Below are 15,956 nucleotides of genomic sequence, written 5' to 3'. Positions count from 1 at the left end.
TTCCATTTAGTGTCTTGGACTAGACTAGACTGGTTTGTTCTTCTGTGAAGATCCACTTAAATGCCGCCGTATGCATGTGGCATAGGTGTCAGCCAGCTGAACCAGGGAAGGGGAAGCTGAAAGTGGGGCACAAGGAAGTGAAAGCTGGGGAACTGAGTGGGTATCGATGTCGACTGGATATCAGCACTATCTGGCAAGACTGTTTAAAATTATATAATATAAAAAAAGACTTTAAAAAGATATAATAATAATTTTCTTTTAAAAAGTGCTAGGAGCAAAACTACGCTATTCAATGCTGTATGGCTTCTGTGTAAGCCATTAAGGTGCCTCACTATAAACCAGTGAATCAGAGCAGAGCTTACGTTATTTATGGGCCCACCATCAAAATACAATCCATACCCAAATCATATACCTTCTATGTAGACATCAGGGAACAGTTACAAATGAATTCTGTCATCTTCAATGTAAGCCAGGGTAACAAAAGGCATTTTGGACAATTAATAATAAATTAAAAAAAAAAAAAAAAAAAAAAAAAATATATATATATATATATATATATATATATATATATATATACAGTCATGCCCGAAAGTATTCATACCCCTGTCAAAGTTTGACTTAAATTTACTTTTATTTAACCAGAAGTTATATTTTTGCCTGGAAATGACACAGGCATCTCCCAGGAGATAACACGATGATGTACAAGAGGCATCATTGTGGGAAAAAGTATTTCTCAGCTTTTATACACATTTGAACAAAAAGTGGCATGTCCAAAATTATTCATACCCTTCTCAATAATTAATAGAAAAGCCTTTATTGGCTATTACAGCAATCAAACGCTTCCTGTAATTGCTGACCAGCTTTTTGCATGTCTCCACTGGTATTTTTGCCCATTCATCTTTAGTGATGAGCTCCAACTCTTTGAGGTTCGAGGGTCTCCTTGCCATCACCCTGATCTTTAGCTCCCTCCACAGATTCTCAATTGGATTCAAGTCAGGACTCTGGCTGGGCCACTGCAAAACATTAATGTTTTTGTCTGCTAACCATTTCTTCACCACTTTGGCTGTGTGTTTTGGGTCGTTGTTGTGCTGAAATGTCCACCGGTTCCCAAGGCCAAGTTTCTCTGCAGACTGCCTGATGTTGTTGTTGAGAATCTTGATGTATTGCTCTTTTTTCATGGTGCCATTTACTGTGATCAAGTTCCCTGGTCCATTGGCTGAAAAACACCCCCAAAACATTAGGTTCCCACCACCATGTTTGACAGTGGGGATGGTGTTCTTAGGGTTGAAGGCTTCTCCTTTTTTACGCCAAATGGTGCACACATCATTGTGGCCAAACAATTCAGTTTTTGTTTCATCTGACCATAAAACAGAACACCAGAAGTCGTCTTCTTTGTCCAGATGAGCATTTGCAAAGGTCAAGCGGGCTTTTGTGTGCCTTTTCTGGAGAAGTGGTGTCCTCCTTGGCCTGCGTTCGTGGAACCCAGCAGTGTGCAGTGTCCGTTGAACTGTCTGCCTTGAGATGTCGCCACCAGCAGAGTCCAGATTCACCAGGATGGCCTTGGTGGTGATCCTTGGATTTTTCTTCACCTCTCTCACTATTCTCCTGGCCAGCACAGGTGTCACTTTTGGCTTCCGACCACATCTTCTGAGATTTTCCACAGTGCGGAACTTCTTGTATTTTTTAATAATACTTTGCACTGTAGCCACTGGAACTTGAAAACATTTGGATATGGCTTTATAGCCCTTTCCTGACTTGTGAGCGGCCACAATGCACAGCCGCAGGTCCTTAGTGAGCTCCTTTGTCTTAACCATGACTGTCCACAAACCAACTGCAGAGAGCTGCTGTTTTTCTCCTGTTGAGTTGATTAAAACAGCTGTTCCTAATGAATCAGGGTAATTAGGATGCTTTAAAACAGCTTGGACTATTTGGAATGGTATAGAACTTTGGATTTTCCCATATACTGTGACAGTTTTCAAAGGGTATGAATAATTTTGGACATGCCACTTTTTGTTCAAATGTGTATAAAAGCTGAGAAATACTTTTTCCCACAATGATGCCTCTTGTACATCATCGTGTTATCTCTTGGGAGATGCCTGTGTCGTTTCAAGGCAAAAATATAACTTCTGGTTAAATAAAAGTAAATTTAAGTCAAACTTTGCCAGGGGTATGAATACTTTCGGGCATGACTGTATATATATATATATATATATATTTTTTTTTTTTTTTTTTTTTTTCATGATGAATAATTGATATTTGTAAATGGAGTTAAAAAAGACAAAACACTTATACTATACTATGCAAACATTAACTACAGGACATCAGCAGCAAATATTGGAATATTGAAATGCAGCTTAAAATTATTTACATAAATCTTTGCAAAAAAGAAGCAAGGGGTGGTCAAAATATAAGACCATGTAAAATAGGCAAATCATAAAAATGCAATTAATAACCTAAAAAACCCTTTAAAAAAAAAAGTAGAAAAATACAAATAAAGGGCAAATGTACAGCAAATTAAATTGAATGTATATATTTATATATATATATATATATATATATATATATATATATATATATATATATATATATATATATTATACATATATAATAAACTTAAAGTGTTGTTCTGTTTTATTTCTGTTTTTATTTATACATTATTTATTTGTTTGTATGTTTATCTGTCCTTTTGTCATTTTTGTATTCATTTATTTGACATACTTTAAATGACACTTCTATGGGCTTGTTTTGTTCATTTGTAGAATTTGTTGTCAGTCACTTTCAGCTGCTCTTGATAATGAAAGGTGCTGCCTATACAAAAATGACGTATGTGTGTGTGTGTGTGTGTGTGTGTGTGTGTGTGTGAAGAAGGGTTTCCCAAAAGATAAAATAATGCATTCAAATTTTTTTTTATTTTAATTTCACTTTGATGGTGAGACCAAGATAACAAGGCTGGAAATGCCTGGCCTTCAGTGCGCATGCGAGCGTTCTCCCTTGCAGAGTCTGTGTTGAGTGTTCTGTGCTCAGTCATTAGGAGACATTCTCTCTCTCTCTCTCTCTCTCTGTCCCAGAGCTGCTCTATTGAGTGTCAATGAAGCGCAGTGAAGTTCCTAATGAACTGACTGAGCTTCAGAGAGAGGGAGCGAGTGTACCAATACAGAGAGCTGACAAACAATGCACCCTTGTCTGTCTGTGTGTGTGTGTGTGTGTGTGTGTGTGTGTGTGTGTGCATATTTATAATATATATATGTGTGTTGTGGGTGCGTGTGTTCTAGGTTTTACGTGATATTCCAGGGGGTGCAGTGTACCGTGCCACGTACCAATCACATAGAAGCCTTGGTGTCAAAAACTTTGCATAGTGTGGACTCCCTGATCATATAGCAGGCGTTGTGTGAAGTGCATACTGCATGTGAGGACTAAAAGACTAAAGACTGCAGGTCCAGTCTGTCCCAACATTCATATAACTTAGTTTATTTCAGTTCAATTCAGTTTTATTCATTCAGCACTTTTCACAACTAATGTTGTCACAAAGCAGCTTGGCAGAGATCCTGTTCCGAGCCTCTTTTGAGCAAGCCGAAGGCGAGTGGCAAGGAGGCCTTGAAACCTTGAGAGGAACCAAGACTCAAAAGGGGAACCAACCAAACGTACAGAACTTAGTTGTTGTCCCAAAACTCTCACTGTGGGTTGTATCTCTGCTTATTCAGCAAAGATTCAATTCATATGTCAGCCAGTGTTCTTGTTACAGTGCTAAAAACAAAGCAATGCCTATATGTGGCTTCTGTGAGAGCCATCACAGTGCCATGCATTAGTTTGCAACCTGCTCTCCGCAAACTACTACAAACAAAATAACTGATATTGGAGTTTTGTAGAGCTTAGAATGAGGATTTGAATGTTAGCCTATGGGGGGCTTGGGATTTAATGGGTTAATCTGAAGTAATTGAGGTGAAAAGTAGCATTAAGAGGATCAACAAGTAGCTTTCAGTGAAGAACCATTGAGCATGTGTGCAGGTGTAACGGAAATCCATTGCCCAGCTGAGTAATATAGTTGTTTAATGTAATTCATTGTAGCGGGGAAAAGCTAATGATAGTTTATACACCAGTCACTCAGCTGTGATGTGCTTCCCAACGTCTTTGGCAGAAGCAGTGTCATCTCTTTCCATTCTTAAGGCATGCATGTGTCATCTGACTGACATAGTGTTCCACCCACAGCTGATAGTGAAGACGCTTTTTCCTGAGTCATGTCTGTCTCACTCCCACAGTGAGAAACTGTGTGTGTGTGTATGTATATATATGTACATGTGTACTCACACAGTGCATAGTTTATCCTTTTCATAGTTTATAAAAGCATAAGTAAAGGCAGGATGTTGGATGATCACCTCCCAAACTCATCCCCAACTCTCGAAAAATATTGGATTGCAATACAGTTCCTCAGCTCCACAGCTCAAAGCTTGGGGGGTGCACATCTGTGTCAACAGTAAGTGCAACTTAAAGTAGCTGAATGAATTCATTAGAAGGGGTGTCCACAAACGTTTGCATATATAGTATCTCGTCCCTGTCACGCAAAAATCCTGCATCTCCAAAATGGCGACTTTACATGAGGAAAAACCCTTCTTACCTTTTAATAGAAGTCAATTTGTAAAGAAGATTTTGGAGCATTTCTATTGGTCCATTCTTCATTTGGTTTTTACATGGTATAAAGAACAACTGGCAGATTCACATTATATGAAAAAAGTAAAAAAATAGAGATACAAGGTTTTTGTGTGATGATATGTGTATGTGGTGTGTTTTATGATGTCATATTGTTAGCATTGTTGCCATTGCTAATCTGACCCTTTAACACACCGAGAGTGGAAATGCTGAAAGCACAGAAAACATTCAGACGATGTGACCTGAATCACAGGGTTTTTCTCCTCTCCTCTCGCAACTATTTTTAGCTACAAAGTTATGATTCTGAATCTTTCCACCAGTGGAAACATTCTAGAGAGATAGAGAGAGAGAGAGAGAGAGAGAGAGAGAGAGAGAGAGAGAGAGAGAGCGCGAGAGAGAGAGAGAGAGAGCGCGAGAGAGAGGGAGAGAGCAGCGCTCGGGGCACAGATCGTACCACGTGATTGGACTAGCTCACTTATAATTGATTACCTAAATTGATCTTCCTGTCCTCCGCTCGGAAATGAATGAATAAATTATGCCTCCCTCTCTTCCCCTCTTTGCCCCTATATGGGATTATTTCTGTGATGTAAATTGCACATGACTCAGTGTGGTTCTCACTATCACTTTCTCATGACGCAAATGTGAGATGATGTGAAATGTTAAATCTTCTGCTGACCCAAATCAGTCCCATATATGCATTTATTTTGGCAGGGATTGGGTGCTAGACTGGGTTTGTCTGTCTTTTAGTCTCTGAATGCATCCGTTGTTTGCGGCCTGGTTGTGAGGACAGGTGCAGGCACTGTTAGGATTAGTTTTAGCAGACGAGTAGTTAGTAAGTGGTTTGACCGGCTGATTGCTATGGGTTAAAGTAGTATGACAAACATGGTTCTTTCTGGAACCAAAAGGGGGTCTTCTGTGACATCGCCCAAATAACCTATTGAAGCAGATTTATTTTTAAGAGTGTACAAGTAATCCGACACGCATGTGTAGAGTACCATTTAGTTCACGCGTTAAGATGACACCGAGCACCACGTGAGTCCGCTCAGAGCGAGAGGTTGTTAACTACCCGAGTTTTCAGCTGTGTGGTGTTTTTTGATGGCGGACTCAGAAAAATGTACCTCACGTTCTCTTATCAAAGACGTCGTAGCCTTTTATTAGATTGTGCAAGTCAATAACATTATCTCTAATTTTCTAAGCTTACTGTTTGATCTGCAGTATGCCAGCTTTGATCAGTGGAACTTGAATTAGGGGAGGGTCCTTTATTCAGAAATGCTTAACCTTTTGTAAAATGATTGACATTTTTAATATTTAATGGCCAATTTAAAGCCATCGGTGTCTTATTTAAGGCAATATCTTTCATCTGTTGAACTTTCATTTGAGCTTGAAAACCCATGCAAACGGCATTGTTTAGTTTAGGCAATTTCCTACAGAATACAGAATTGACTTTAAATCAATATCACTTAAAATCATGGTGGGGAATCATAGGCCAGCACAGTTGGATGATGTCTCTGCTCTGACACAACAGCTAAACCAGCCCATCAACTGCTGAATTGAATCATTTAAGCAGGAAAATCCCCAATCCTTATGATCCAGGCTCTCCATGACTGGAGTTCCCCCAGTCCTGCTTTAAATTTATTCATTTTGAGGATCAAAAAGTTTGTGTTGTGTTCAAAGTATTAGACAAAGTCCTGTTTGCAGTGTGTTTCAGTCTAAGTGGAGGTATAAAAGTAGATTAAATGGAAGGTGACCATCAATCTGCTTTAGTTGGTGCCAGTTCTTCCTCGTCAGCTTGTTGTGTTTGGATCCTTACAAGCCTTTCCAGTCCTGAACACAAATGCATTAAAATCTCTGCTACTACTGCTGTTACTGAGGGGAGCGGCAGCCAAATACAGAAGACCATTCACTCAGCAATTATTACTGTACAACTACACATATTGTAAATTCCCACTGGAATAGAATCATAGATATTGGTGGTAATTACGTAAAATACAGCTTAAACTAATCCAGCCCCAGTAGAGCTTTAGTCAATGTCAGACTGTCAGGTAGGGCTTTTGCACTTGTCCTTCGGTGGAAAACATGTCAATCCCTTTGCTCTAACTAACCTTTACCGATACAATAAACGTAACTGGAGTCTGGGAGGCCTCACAGCTGCTCCTCTGCGTTACATAACCCTCACCGTCACACACACACACGCACATACACTCATCCCAAACTCGCATCATCATCCCAACAGGACCACAGCGCTCCCCAAACACAATGACTCACTTCTCTGTGCCCATGTCTATTGATATCTGGTGGTGAATCCATTTGTCTGCTGCCGCCGGCGACCCGTGTCCACACGACCTTTGGAATCCAGTGCTGGACATCCGCTGTACAGGGCGGACGTGCGTGCCTCGCTGCGAACCTGCCAGCATGCGGGCTTGCCTTTCACTCCACAGCCCTCAAAGGTTGGCCAGCGGAGCTGCTAATTGTGTTGCGCAAGCAGCCTCCTGAAACCGACTCCCAGAATTCCACTCACGCAACTGACAGCCGCAGGGTGTTTGGAAAGAGGAGTTAGAGAGGGCTTTTGTGTTCCCTTTATGTAAACCCGACACCTATCTTGCTCTATACAACTTCCTCCTGTAAGAGGCCCGGCGAGCGGTTTAGCTTTAGGTTATTAATAGCCATTCATTAGCAGATCTGTGGAGATGGTGGACGGGTTCCATGTTTTTAATTCAGCCCTTTTAAATGAAGTACTTCCGAAGTTTCCCAGCCACGTTGATACAACTAATGCGTTCACAATGAGAAATACAGCTGAATATAGTACTGCTAAAATCCACAGGACGTACTGCAGTGAATCAGTGCGGCACATTCTTAAATGTTTAACTTTCAGTGACTGTTTTTCTGGGTAGCATTATTTGGAAGGATATCAGAATGTTAGAATAAGACATAAGGCATAAGGTTATAAAGCATGTCAGGTCACAGCTATGTCACTTTAACTAGCTGACTTGACCAGCTGATGCTAGTCCATCCTCGCATACACTGGAAGCCCGATATCTATAGAGATAGAGTCACTATAGGAGCACAGCACATGATGTGAACTTCAAAATACTTTCTGTTGTTTTCTTTACTGGTAAATATGTATTCAGCTGTTTTCCAAATTGTACAAAATCTGGTCATTTGTGACCATTTCGCTGTGGTAGTGTTAAATAAGCAGTAAGTGTCTCCCAGGAAAGCACCATTGCTTGCATTTTCCTGAGGGATATTCTTGTGCATTTGCCAGCACATATCTGTTTGTTTCCTGCAGGTGTGTTGTTCTTGTAGCCTGTTCCTACACATAGGGCTGTGTTGGTGATACGCATCACGATACTGTGAGCAAGACAATGTCTTGCAAACTGTCATAGTATAAAAAACACACTGCCATATGCTTAATGTCAGAGTAATGGTTACTTTTATGCAGTCAAACAGTGGGATCTGAAGATGAGTACAACTTGCACTATATGGACAAAAGTTTTGGGACACACCTCGTAATCACTGAATTCATGTGTTCAGTTCAGTCCCGTTGCCACAGGAGTATAACATCAGGCACCTAGCCATGCAGCCTGCCTTTTAACACATTAGTAAAATAATGGGTGGTTCTAAAGAGCTTACTTAAGTCCAGTGTGGTTCTGTAATAGGATGTCATGTAACATGCAAAGTCAGCTTGTGAAATTTCTTCCCTATCTAGATATTCCATGATCGACAGTGAGTAGTATTAATGGAAAGTGGAAGAGTTTAGGAACCCCAAGGTCGCTGGACTCTGGAGCAGCAGAAACGTGTTCTGTGGAGTGACGAATCATGCTTGTCTGTCTGGCAGTCTGATGGATGTGCCTGGGTTAGACAAATGCCCGGAGAACGTCACCTGTCAGACTAGGTGACGAAAGTGAAACTACCTCACAGAAATACAAGCTCTAGATCAGGGGTGGTCAAACAAGGTACCGGTGTCCAGCACAGTTTGCTGACTTTCCTGCTATAGCAGACCTAGCACAGCTGGCTATTTGCAGGTGAGCTGAATCACGACCCTCCAGGACCAGAGTTGCTCACCACTGCTGTAGATAGATAGATCTTGAAGTGCATAATGTGTAGTGTGAGAGTGTAGCACTCAGTGCCAGAACTGAGATAAGAAGAATTCTGTGTGTTTTGATCTTGCCCTTGTGAGGCAGCAGGAGGTCTTGGCTCTCTGCTAGGTTGGGGGGGGGGTGTGGGGGGGGTGGAAGGGTGGAAGTTACAGCCTAGCACTGTTTGGTTGTGTGCAACAGGTGCTTTTAATCTCAGCTGTAGCCCTGCATCTTGAAACAAGCATTACGTGTATGTGCATACATGCATGCGTCTGTGTGTTTTTACATGTTTTCCGGACAAAATGTCCTGACCTTGTCAGTAACACGAAGACCAACACAGTGACCCTGACTTTGTGAAGTACTTTGTACAAAAGCTTCATGTTTCCATTGTTGCTGGAAGAGCGTAGCTATTATTTGTGCTTTCTGAAGTTGAGATTAGGGTTAGAGTTCGAAAAGTCTTAAGAAATGTAATGTAGGTAGTCAGTGCATGAACCACAAGTACTTGTACTTTCACCATAGTCTTTATTCATTTAGTCTTTTTTATGATTTTTTTTTCTTTTCCTAGAAAAATATACATACACACAGTCCTACAAACAGCCCTGTGCACAATGTTAGGCCCCCCTCGTCAAATGACATGACACTCCTGAACAATCTAACGCTTTATTTAACATATTGCAAAAAACAAAAAAAAGTTGGGGTGTGGTTTGGTTGACTATAGTGGGCAGTAGTCAGCTGAGCGGAGTGTATGGGGATCTCCAGCTTCCTCAAAGAGGGGGCTTCAGAAGTAAAATCTCCCAATGTGAGCTGGACACACCCCTCCTCTGGGCTTCCCCCTTTAGTCACTCACCGTCATACAGCTGGACACATGAACACTCACTACACACTCTCTCCACTTCACAAACACATTCAGGCAGCCTGTTCGTCCAGGGCCGAATGGACGTCAGTAAAGGCTGGGCGCTGGCCCTTAGGAAGGCGCTGGTGTGTGCAGTGCAAACCAGGCTGAAGGCTCTGCGCGGGCTTTTCCACAGGCAGCCTCCGAGATTCCCTGGCCCGGCCGTGAGTAGCTCAGAGTGGACAGTGATCAGGTTTCTGCCAGTCTCCAGCGCTGACGTGGGCTAAATGCATGCTAACAGCCGAAGGGGATAACAGTATTGATATCACACAGCAGGACAGATTATTAGAGTTTGTGATGTGATGCTTGTGAGGCTCACGGTGCATAATGGCTTGTGTCCATTTTTCTTATGTAAATTTACTGTTTTTACTGACTACTGAATAATGCAGAGTGTAACAGGTTACAATTTATCCATGTTTACAACTCTGTGGATGGTTCCCATTAGTGTTTTTTTAATGGAATACTTAAGCAACTGCTCATTAGCTTGTATTATTAGAGTCAGCAGATTTCATGTTGCTGAAATGTGCCTATCTTTGGGAATTGATTGCAGACTACAGATGTTGTAGTATAGAAAAGCAGAGCAGAGTAATACAATCCTATCAGTGTGTTTTTGTTTATTTTTACTTTTATTATGCTTGAATATCAAATCAAATGGGGCTCATAGTGGCTCAGTGATCTGTTACAGTAATGTGCGAATCTCAAGTCATGCCGCTTTGCCATCAGCGGCCGGAGTCTGAGACAGCACAGTTACCCGTGCTCTCTTCAGCAGGGTATATCACGCTCTCTCCCCCTCATGACTCCTAGGCAATGTTGGTCGTCACAGACGTCTGTCAGCCATTGTGGCGGCGCTGGGGACCCTGAAATATTCCTTATTACTGAGTGAGCGTGAATGTGCTGTGGACTCAAAAGGTGGATATACATTGACCAGCCATAACATTAAAACCACCTGTCAAAAATCGTTCTTCATGCCAACAGCTCTGACCCACCGTTGTCCTTCCTTGGAGCACCCTAGAAGACCTGTTGTTTTGGAGGTACTCTGACCCAGTCTTCTTTAAAAGGACCTTTAAAATAACACCAGGGGGAACACAGTGTTTTGATGTTATCTAGATATTCCTGTATTTTAACGAGGGAAACTCAATCTACATTGAAGTATTTTATTATTATTTTTTAATCATCTATCAATCGATATTACAATGCAATACCAAAACAGCAGTCTACTATAGCGACTGCCTCAAAAAGAACGTCTTCTTTCTACATAGAAAAAGGTTAATACGCATGTTTCTGAAGCTACTTTAGCTTCATCCTGGACTGTCAGCAGGAATAAAATTCCAAAAGGATACTGATGTACAGTGTTGATGGGGAATGCACTCTCTCTCGCACGCTTTTTATATGGTCTGTTTTACATTCCAGCTGCAGCCACTGCCTTCCTAAGTTGTAGTTATTGCTGTTTAATTGCTGCTAGTTGTTTTGGTGTGTATTCCACAGTCGATGCAGAGCTGATGCAGAGCTGATGCAGCCTCATTTAAATCCACAAGACTTTTGCGGCTTCTCTCCAGCGTTTTGCTGAAGAGAGGAAAACCTCAATGCAGAGATCACACACTCATGAGTCCTATGGCTCTTAAGCACTACAACTGGCTCTCCATGGCATACTTCAAAGACACACACACGCACACACACTCTAGGGCCCTACTCATGCTGAACATTCATAGAATGCAAAATCATCTCTATCTCCCTTGCTCTCACACTCTTATTTGGTCACATACACACACACATACACACATAGTGCTGGAATACCTCAGCCAACTTCTGGCACTGTGCTATTCTAAGGCTGGATTATGGTTGTCACAATGACTCGGTAAAAGAATAAGGGAACAATTTCCTTCTCAATTGGCAGTGATTACAAGAAGCAGCCCAATGGACATCTGTTTATTCAATGCATAGTTTTATTTACATTAAAAATATATATATTTCAGTTATTTCACTTATTTTAGTAACTTTAGTAATTATTATAAGTTTTGCAGTCTTTTCTCTTTAAGTGTTTAATTTTATTTTTAAAGACTTTGCATTGATTAATCAATCATAACAATAATCACTAGAATAGGATATTTGATGAATGTAGTGGTAACGAATGACTGGTCAATGTAAATGTAGTGGCACGAATGACTGGTTATCTAAATTTTTTGCTCCGTAACTTCGTTTTATTGGCAAAGGTCCTAATGATCAAGTAAATTTTTATTGTTCTGTCTTTTGCTTTTCAATTACTCTCATTCAGTGAATTGTCAAAATAATCGCTTGAATACTTGATTAGAGCCGGGGCAACTTCAGTTCAGTCAGTGTACTCCACGTCATTGATTACAGAAAATCGTACACTTAGATTCGCATAACGTACACTGACGTGCCGCAGAGATGGTCGCGCCCACTGAAAACAGGCCTGTGTTCCAAGCCGCACACTGTCACACTAAATGATGTGTTAAAAACAGTGTGCCTCCATTAGCAGTGTGTTCACTAATGCAGTGAGCAAAGTATAGAAGTGTGAGGTTTGGGCTGCAGGCATGGATTTCTCCGGGGAGTAACCTGCAGCTAAAAAAACATCGCCCATGGACATGTAGAATGTGGGAGTATTTTGGACAGAGAACCAACAATGTGGTGCTGTGTAAGCTTTGCACTTTGTAAGTGGCTTATCTTTAAATTAGCCGCATAACAGAACCATAAGTGATGTGTCCGTATCGCCCCATGTTAAAGGTCATTTATCCAACACTGTTATTAGACTGTTTTCTATTTTTCTGTTTGCTTTAGTGGTCGAGTAACGAGTTAGAGAATAGCTTAAACATTACAGCCTGTAGGGTGTTTTAATTATTTCCCCTCACTACTCTGGTGCAAAAACACATTTCCCTACACACACATTAGAACAGCTATGAAATAACTCCTAATTATAACAGTTTGAAGTTGGCAGTCTAGTATTTAAGTAAAAATATTAATACTGATTCAGGTAAAGTATTGCTATGCCATGAAATAAGGATTACCTGTTAGCAGTTAGGATCCAGTCTGTGTGTCTTTTAAGAGATGTTTAAAAAACAATATTGAAAAATTAAGATAAATATTCATTTATTTCTTTATTATGATTTAATCATTTTAATCAAACACACACACACACACACACAAACCCTTTAGAATAATGAATAAATGAGTTATTAAAGTATTAAATATACTTGCTTACTGATAATCATCAGTGATGGAGCAACTTACTGGTCATTAAAACTATGATTACTTGATTAATCAATTGTTAAATAATTGTTAGATTACTTAATTACTATAACCTATAGTAATCATGGTAATTACTGGTTATCTGAATCATTGGGTCCCTAATATTCTTCTATCAGGCCCGAATAAAGTCATTATTATTGTTTGGCCTTTTTTTACCATCCATAATTACTAAACTAGTAATTGTGCTAATTACTGGTTATCTGAGTTTAGGGTCCTTAATATTGGTGGTGTTCTTCAGTCAAGCTCGCGCTCAAGCCGTTTTTATTGTTTGGCTTTTTTTTTTCTTTCTTTAAATACATTGACTATTTACACTAATTACTCACTCACTTAATCATCACAGTAATTGGCAGATTGTATGATTACTAATATAATCAAGAGTGACTGCCCTATTTATTATGAGAACTTCCACTTAAAATGAGATATTGATATAAATGAGAGAGTTTTCTTATCAGACACACACGCACAGACACGTACAGTGCTGGAACACCTCAGTCAACCCCTGGCGTTGTGTAACTCTAATATTGAATGTCCAGTTGCTTTAGATGATAAGGCAGATTAGCTTTGCTGCTGCTGCTGGTGGCTGCTGGGTGCCGTCTGCAGCACAGGTGTCCTTTAATCCTGTGATTAAGAGGTGGGACGTGAACATCCTGGACCGCCACCATCTGCGGGCTGAGTCACAGCTTCTGAAATACCAGAGCGCGCACACACACACACACACACACACACAGACAAGCGTACTCACACTACTTCTACACTAAGAGCACAGTCACTATCCCTCAAACAGACAGCAGTCTGGGATTAAGTGGCACCCGGTGACTTAAACTGTGTTTCCTGTCCTTCCTTGTTTGTTTAGAGTGGAACACAAGGCTCTACTCGTTGTTAAGCAGTGTGCAAATGCCCCTTTAAGCCTTAAGGGTCTGTATGCTGCCCACACTTCCGTTCCGCACTCTCATAGCTAGGCCTCTTTAATAGTAGTAGCATATTAGCTAGGGGATGATGCGTGCTGGAGTGACGTGCTGAAAACTCCATATGTGCACTTTTCCTCCTCACTTAAATGGAATCAGCTCAGACATGGTTGCTTTTGTAGTTTTGGGAGCTGGAGGTATAAAGCTAAAGTAATCTAAGCTAACTAATGAAAACTCATAGCAACCAATAAAGCACTGAGCAACCTGAATGCCTTAATCCTCACACTTGCATCAAACCAAGTCAAGTCTCAAAGCTCTAAAGCAAACCTAAAGCAACCTTCAGACATATCCTGGCAGGCAGATCCACGTTTGGAAAGTGAAGAAGCACTTTATTTGAAGGCTGCCAACATGGGGAATTTCTAACACCTGCATAAGCATTGAATAATACATTTTCGAAGCAGTCCTTGCCTATCTATGCCAGCAATCACAATTGCAATCACAATCACAGGCCTCTGCCTTACATGTTCCTGTATCTAGAACAAGGCTTTAAAACAGTGTTAGAAGTGGAGCAAATGGCCATCGCTCTAGTTTAAAGGAATAATTAATAAAATATCAAATTTACATGATTTCATTTACTTATTATATTTTGTGTTTACTAATTTATTTACATATCTATTTGTATATTTCATTTGTTTACTCTTTTTCATCTGTTGTTTTTTAATTTAGTTTAATCATTTTATTTATTTATTTATTTTTAGAAATGTGTTAACATGGCATTGCACTAATTTCTGAGATTGGTGACTGTCTAAGGCCAGTGATTGCAACATTAGCTTAGCGTCTCCCATAGCAAGCTAAGACACACATCAGAAATCAAACAGGTCTCGACTGATCCACTACATCAGGGGTCAGTGATTAATCAAGTTCCCAAGACCCCTTGTTTTAAAAATGACGCTCTTTACTTACCAAGTTAATTTGTGTCATCAGGTGATCGCCAGCTTAAGGCTCTTCATAAATGCTTCAGTATTACATTATAAAAATATTACATAATATGGACTGGGTTTTGTTAGTAGCCTTCAAATATAGAGAAAAAAATGGTACCTATTGCTTTAAGATTAAGAACCGAATAATAAAGCTAGCCTGCAGTTTGAGGAGGGTAATTCTGAGCTGACCCTCAGGTAATGTAATTAATGTGAAGGACCTGTGTAGGTGAAGAGGTCTGAACTTAACAGGCAGTTAAGTGGCATCCATTAACCTCAGATCTTCCTTTGACAATTAGTTGGACCTGCAAGTGTTGAAACTTCATTTTCATACTGAGGCGTCAGTTTCCATTCTGGGTGCGATTAAGATGAGGCGTGAATTCTGCTCAGTGAGAGGCGCAGGGAGGGGCGGGGTGGTGGTGGTGGCGGCGGCGGCGGTGATGGTGCAGGCGTGCAAAATGATGGCGTACTGCTTTCACTCATCCCTTCCGTCTTCCCTCCCTCACTCCCTTTCTCCTCCCCCGATTGGTCTGAGATCCCTCCTCGCTGAGGTAGAAGTTGCTAAGTGAAATTTGGAGGTGCACACACTGCAGCGCATCGCTAATTTCTGGACTGCGTTGAAGAATCAACCTGCATTTCACCAGCCGGCCTGCTTTCTGGCTCTGCTTCGGTTTCATCCGGAAACTGAGTAATTATCCACAGCGTGCGGCCAAGTGTTGCTTGTTCTCTTTTGGCCAGAGTCGGATCTTGTTTCTCAGATCGTTATTGGACTTCCTCGCCATTGTGGACTGTTGCTAACTCTACAAGAGTGACCAAGAGTGAGCCATTGTGCAGTACAGTGGTCAGTACAGTGACCTCCAGCACTGTGGTGGGTGGGTTTGGGCCTGAGGAAGCCTCCCTCCCCATGGCAGCATGCCAGCTATGCTGAGGGATCCCAGGCAGGCTCGGCGCTGCACCATGGACAGATCCTCCACTTCTCCAGAGTCCCACTGGGATGCCCAGGTGATCGCTCTTAGAGTTCATGTGGACAAAATGACCAGGTTTCAGAAGTGTAACTGAGGTTAAACAAACCTTCCAGGTAACAGTGTGCAGATACTGATATCAGTCATCCCTCCTGTGCTCTTAGTTCTGTATCATAAAAAGTCAGGGGGTAATATGGCATCAAAGGAACAGAGGCTTATTTTGAGGCTTACTTTGC

General features: G+C 41.0%; 1 protein-coding gene across 5 annotated transcripts in view; it reads left to right on the top strand.

Annotated features, from left to right (window-relative positions):
* Positions 1 to 15,956, top strand: part of rps6ka3b (ribosomal protein S6 kinase, polypeptide 3b) — a 64,196-nt gene that overhangs the window by 21,943 nt on the left and 26,297 nt on the right. Inside the window, exon 1 of one of the 5 annotated variants that reach the window (XM_072689413.1) lies at positions 15,651 to 15,760. The exons of the other annotated variants lie outside the window; for them this stretch is intronic. Within the exon in view, the coding sequence (XP_072545514.1) occupies positions 15,671 to 15,760 (90 nt within the window). The 5' untranslated portion in view covers positions 15,651 to 15,670. Of the gene's footprint in view, positions 1 to 15,650; positions 15,761 to 15,956 lie in introns of those variants that run through there. 5 annotated transcript variants of the gene reach the window in all.

This window comes from Salminus brasiliensis, chromosome 1 (assembly GCF_030463535.1).
Source record: "Salminus brasiliensis chromosome 1, fSalBra1.hap2, whole genome shotgun sequence".
Classification (NCBI taxonomy): domain Eukaryota; kingdom Metazoa; phylum Chordata; class Actinopteri; order Characiformes; family Bryconidae; genus Salminus; species Salminus brasiliensis.
Note: the sequence above shows the minus strand (reverse complement) of the source record. Positions and strands in the feature narration are given on the sequence as shown.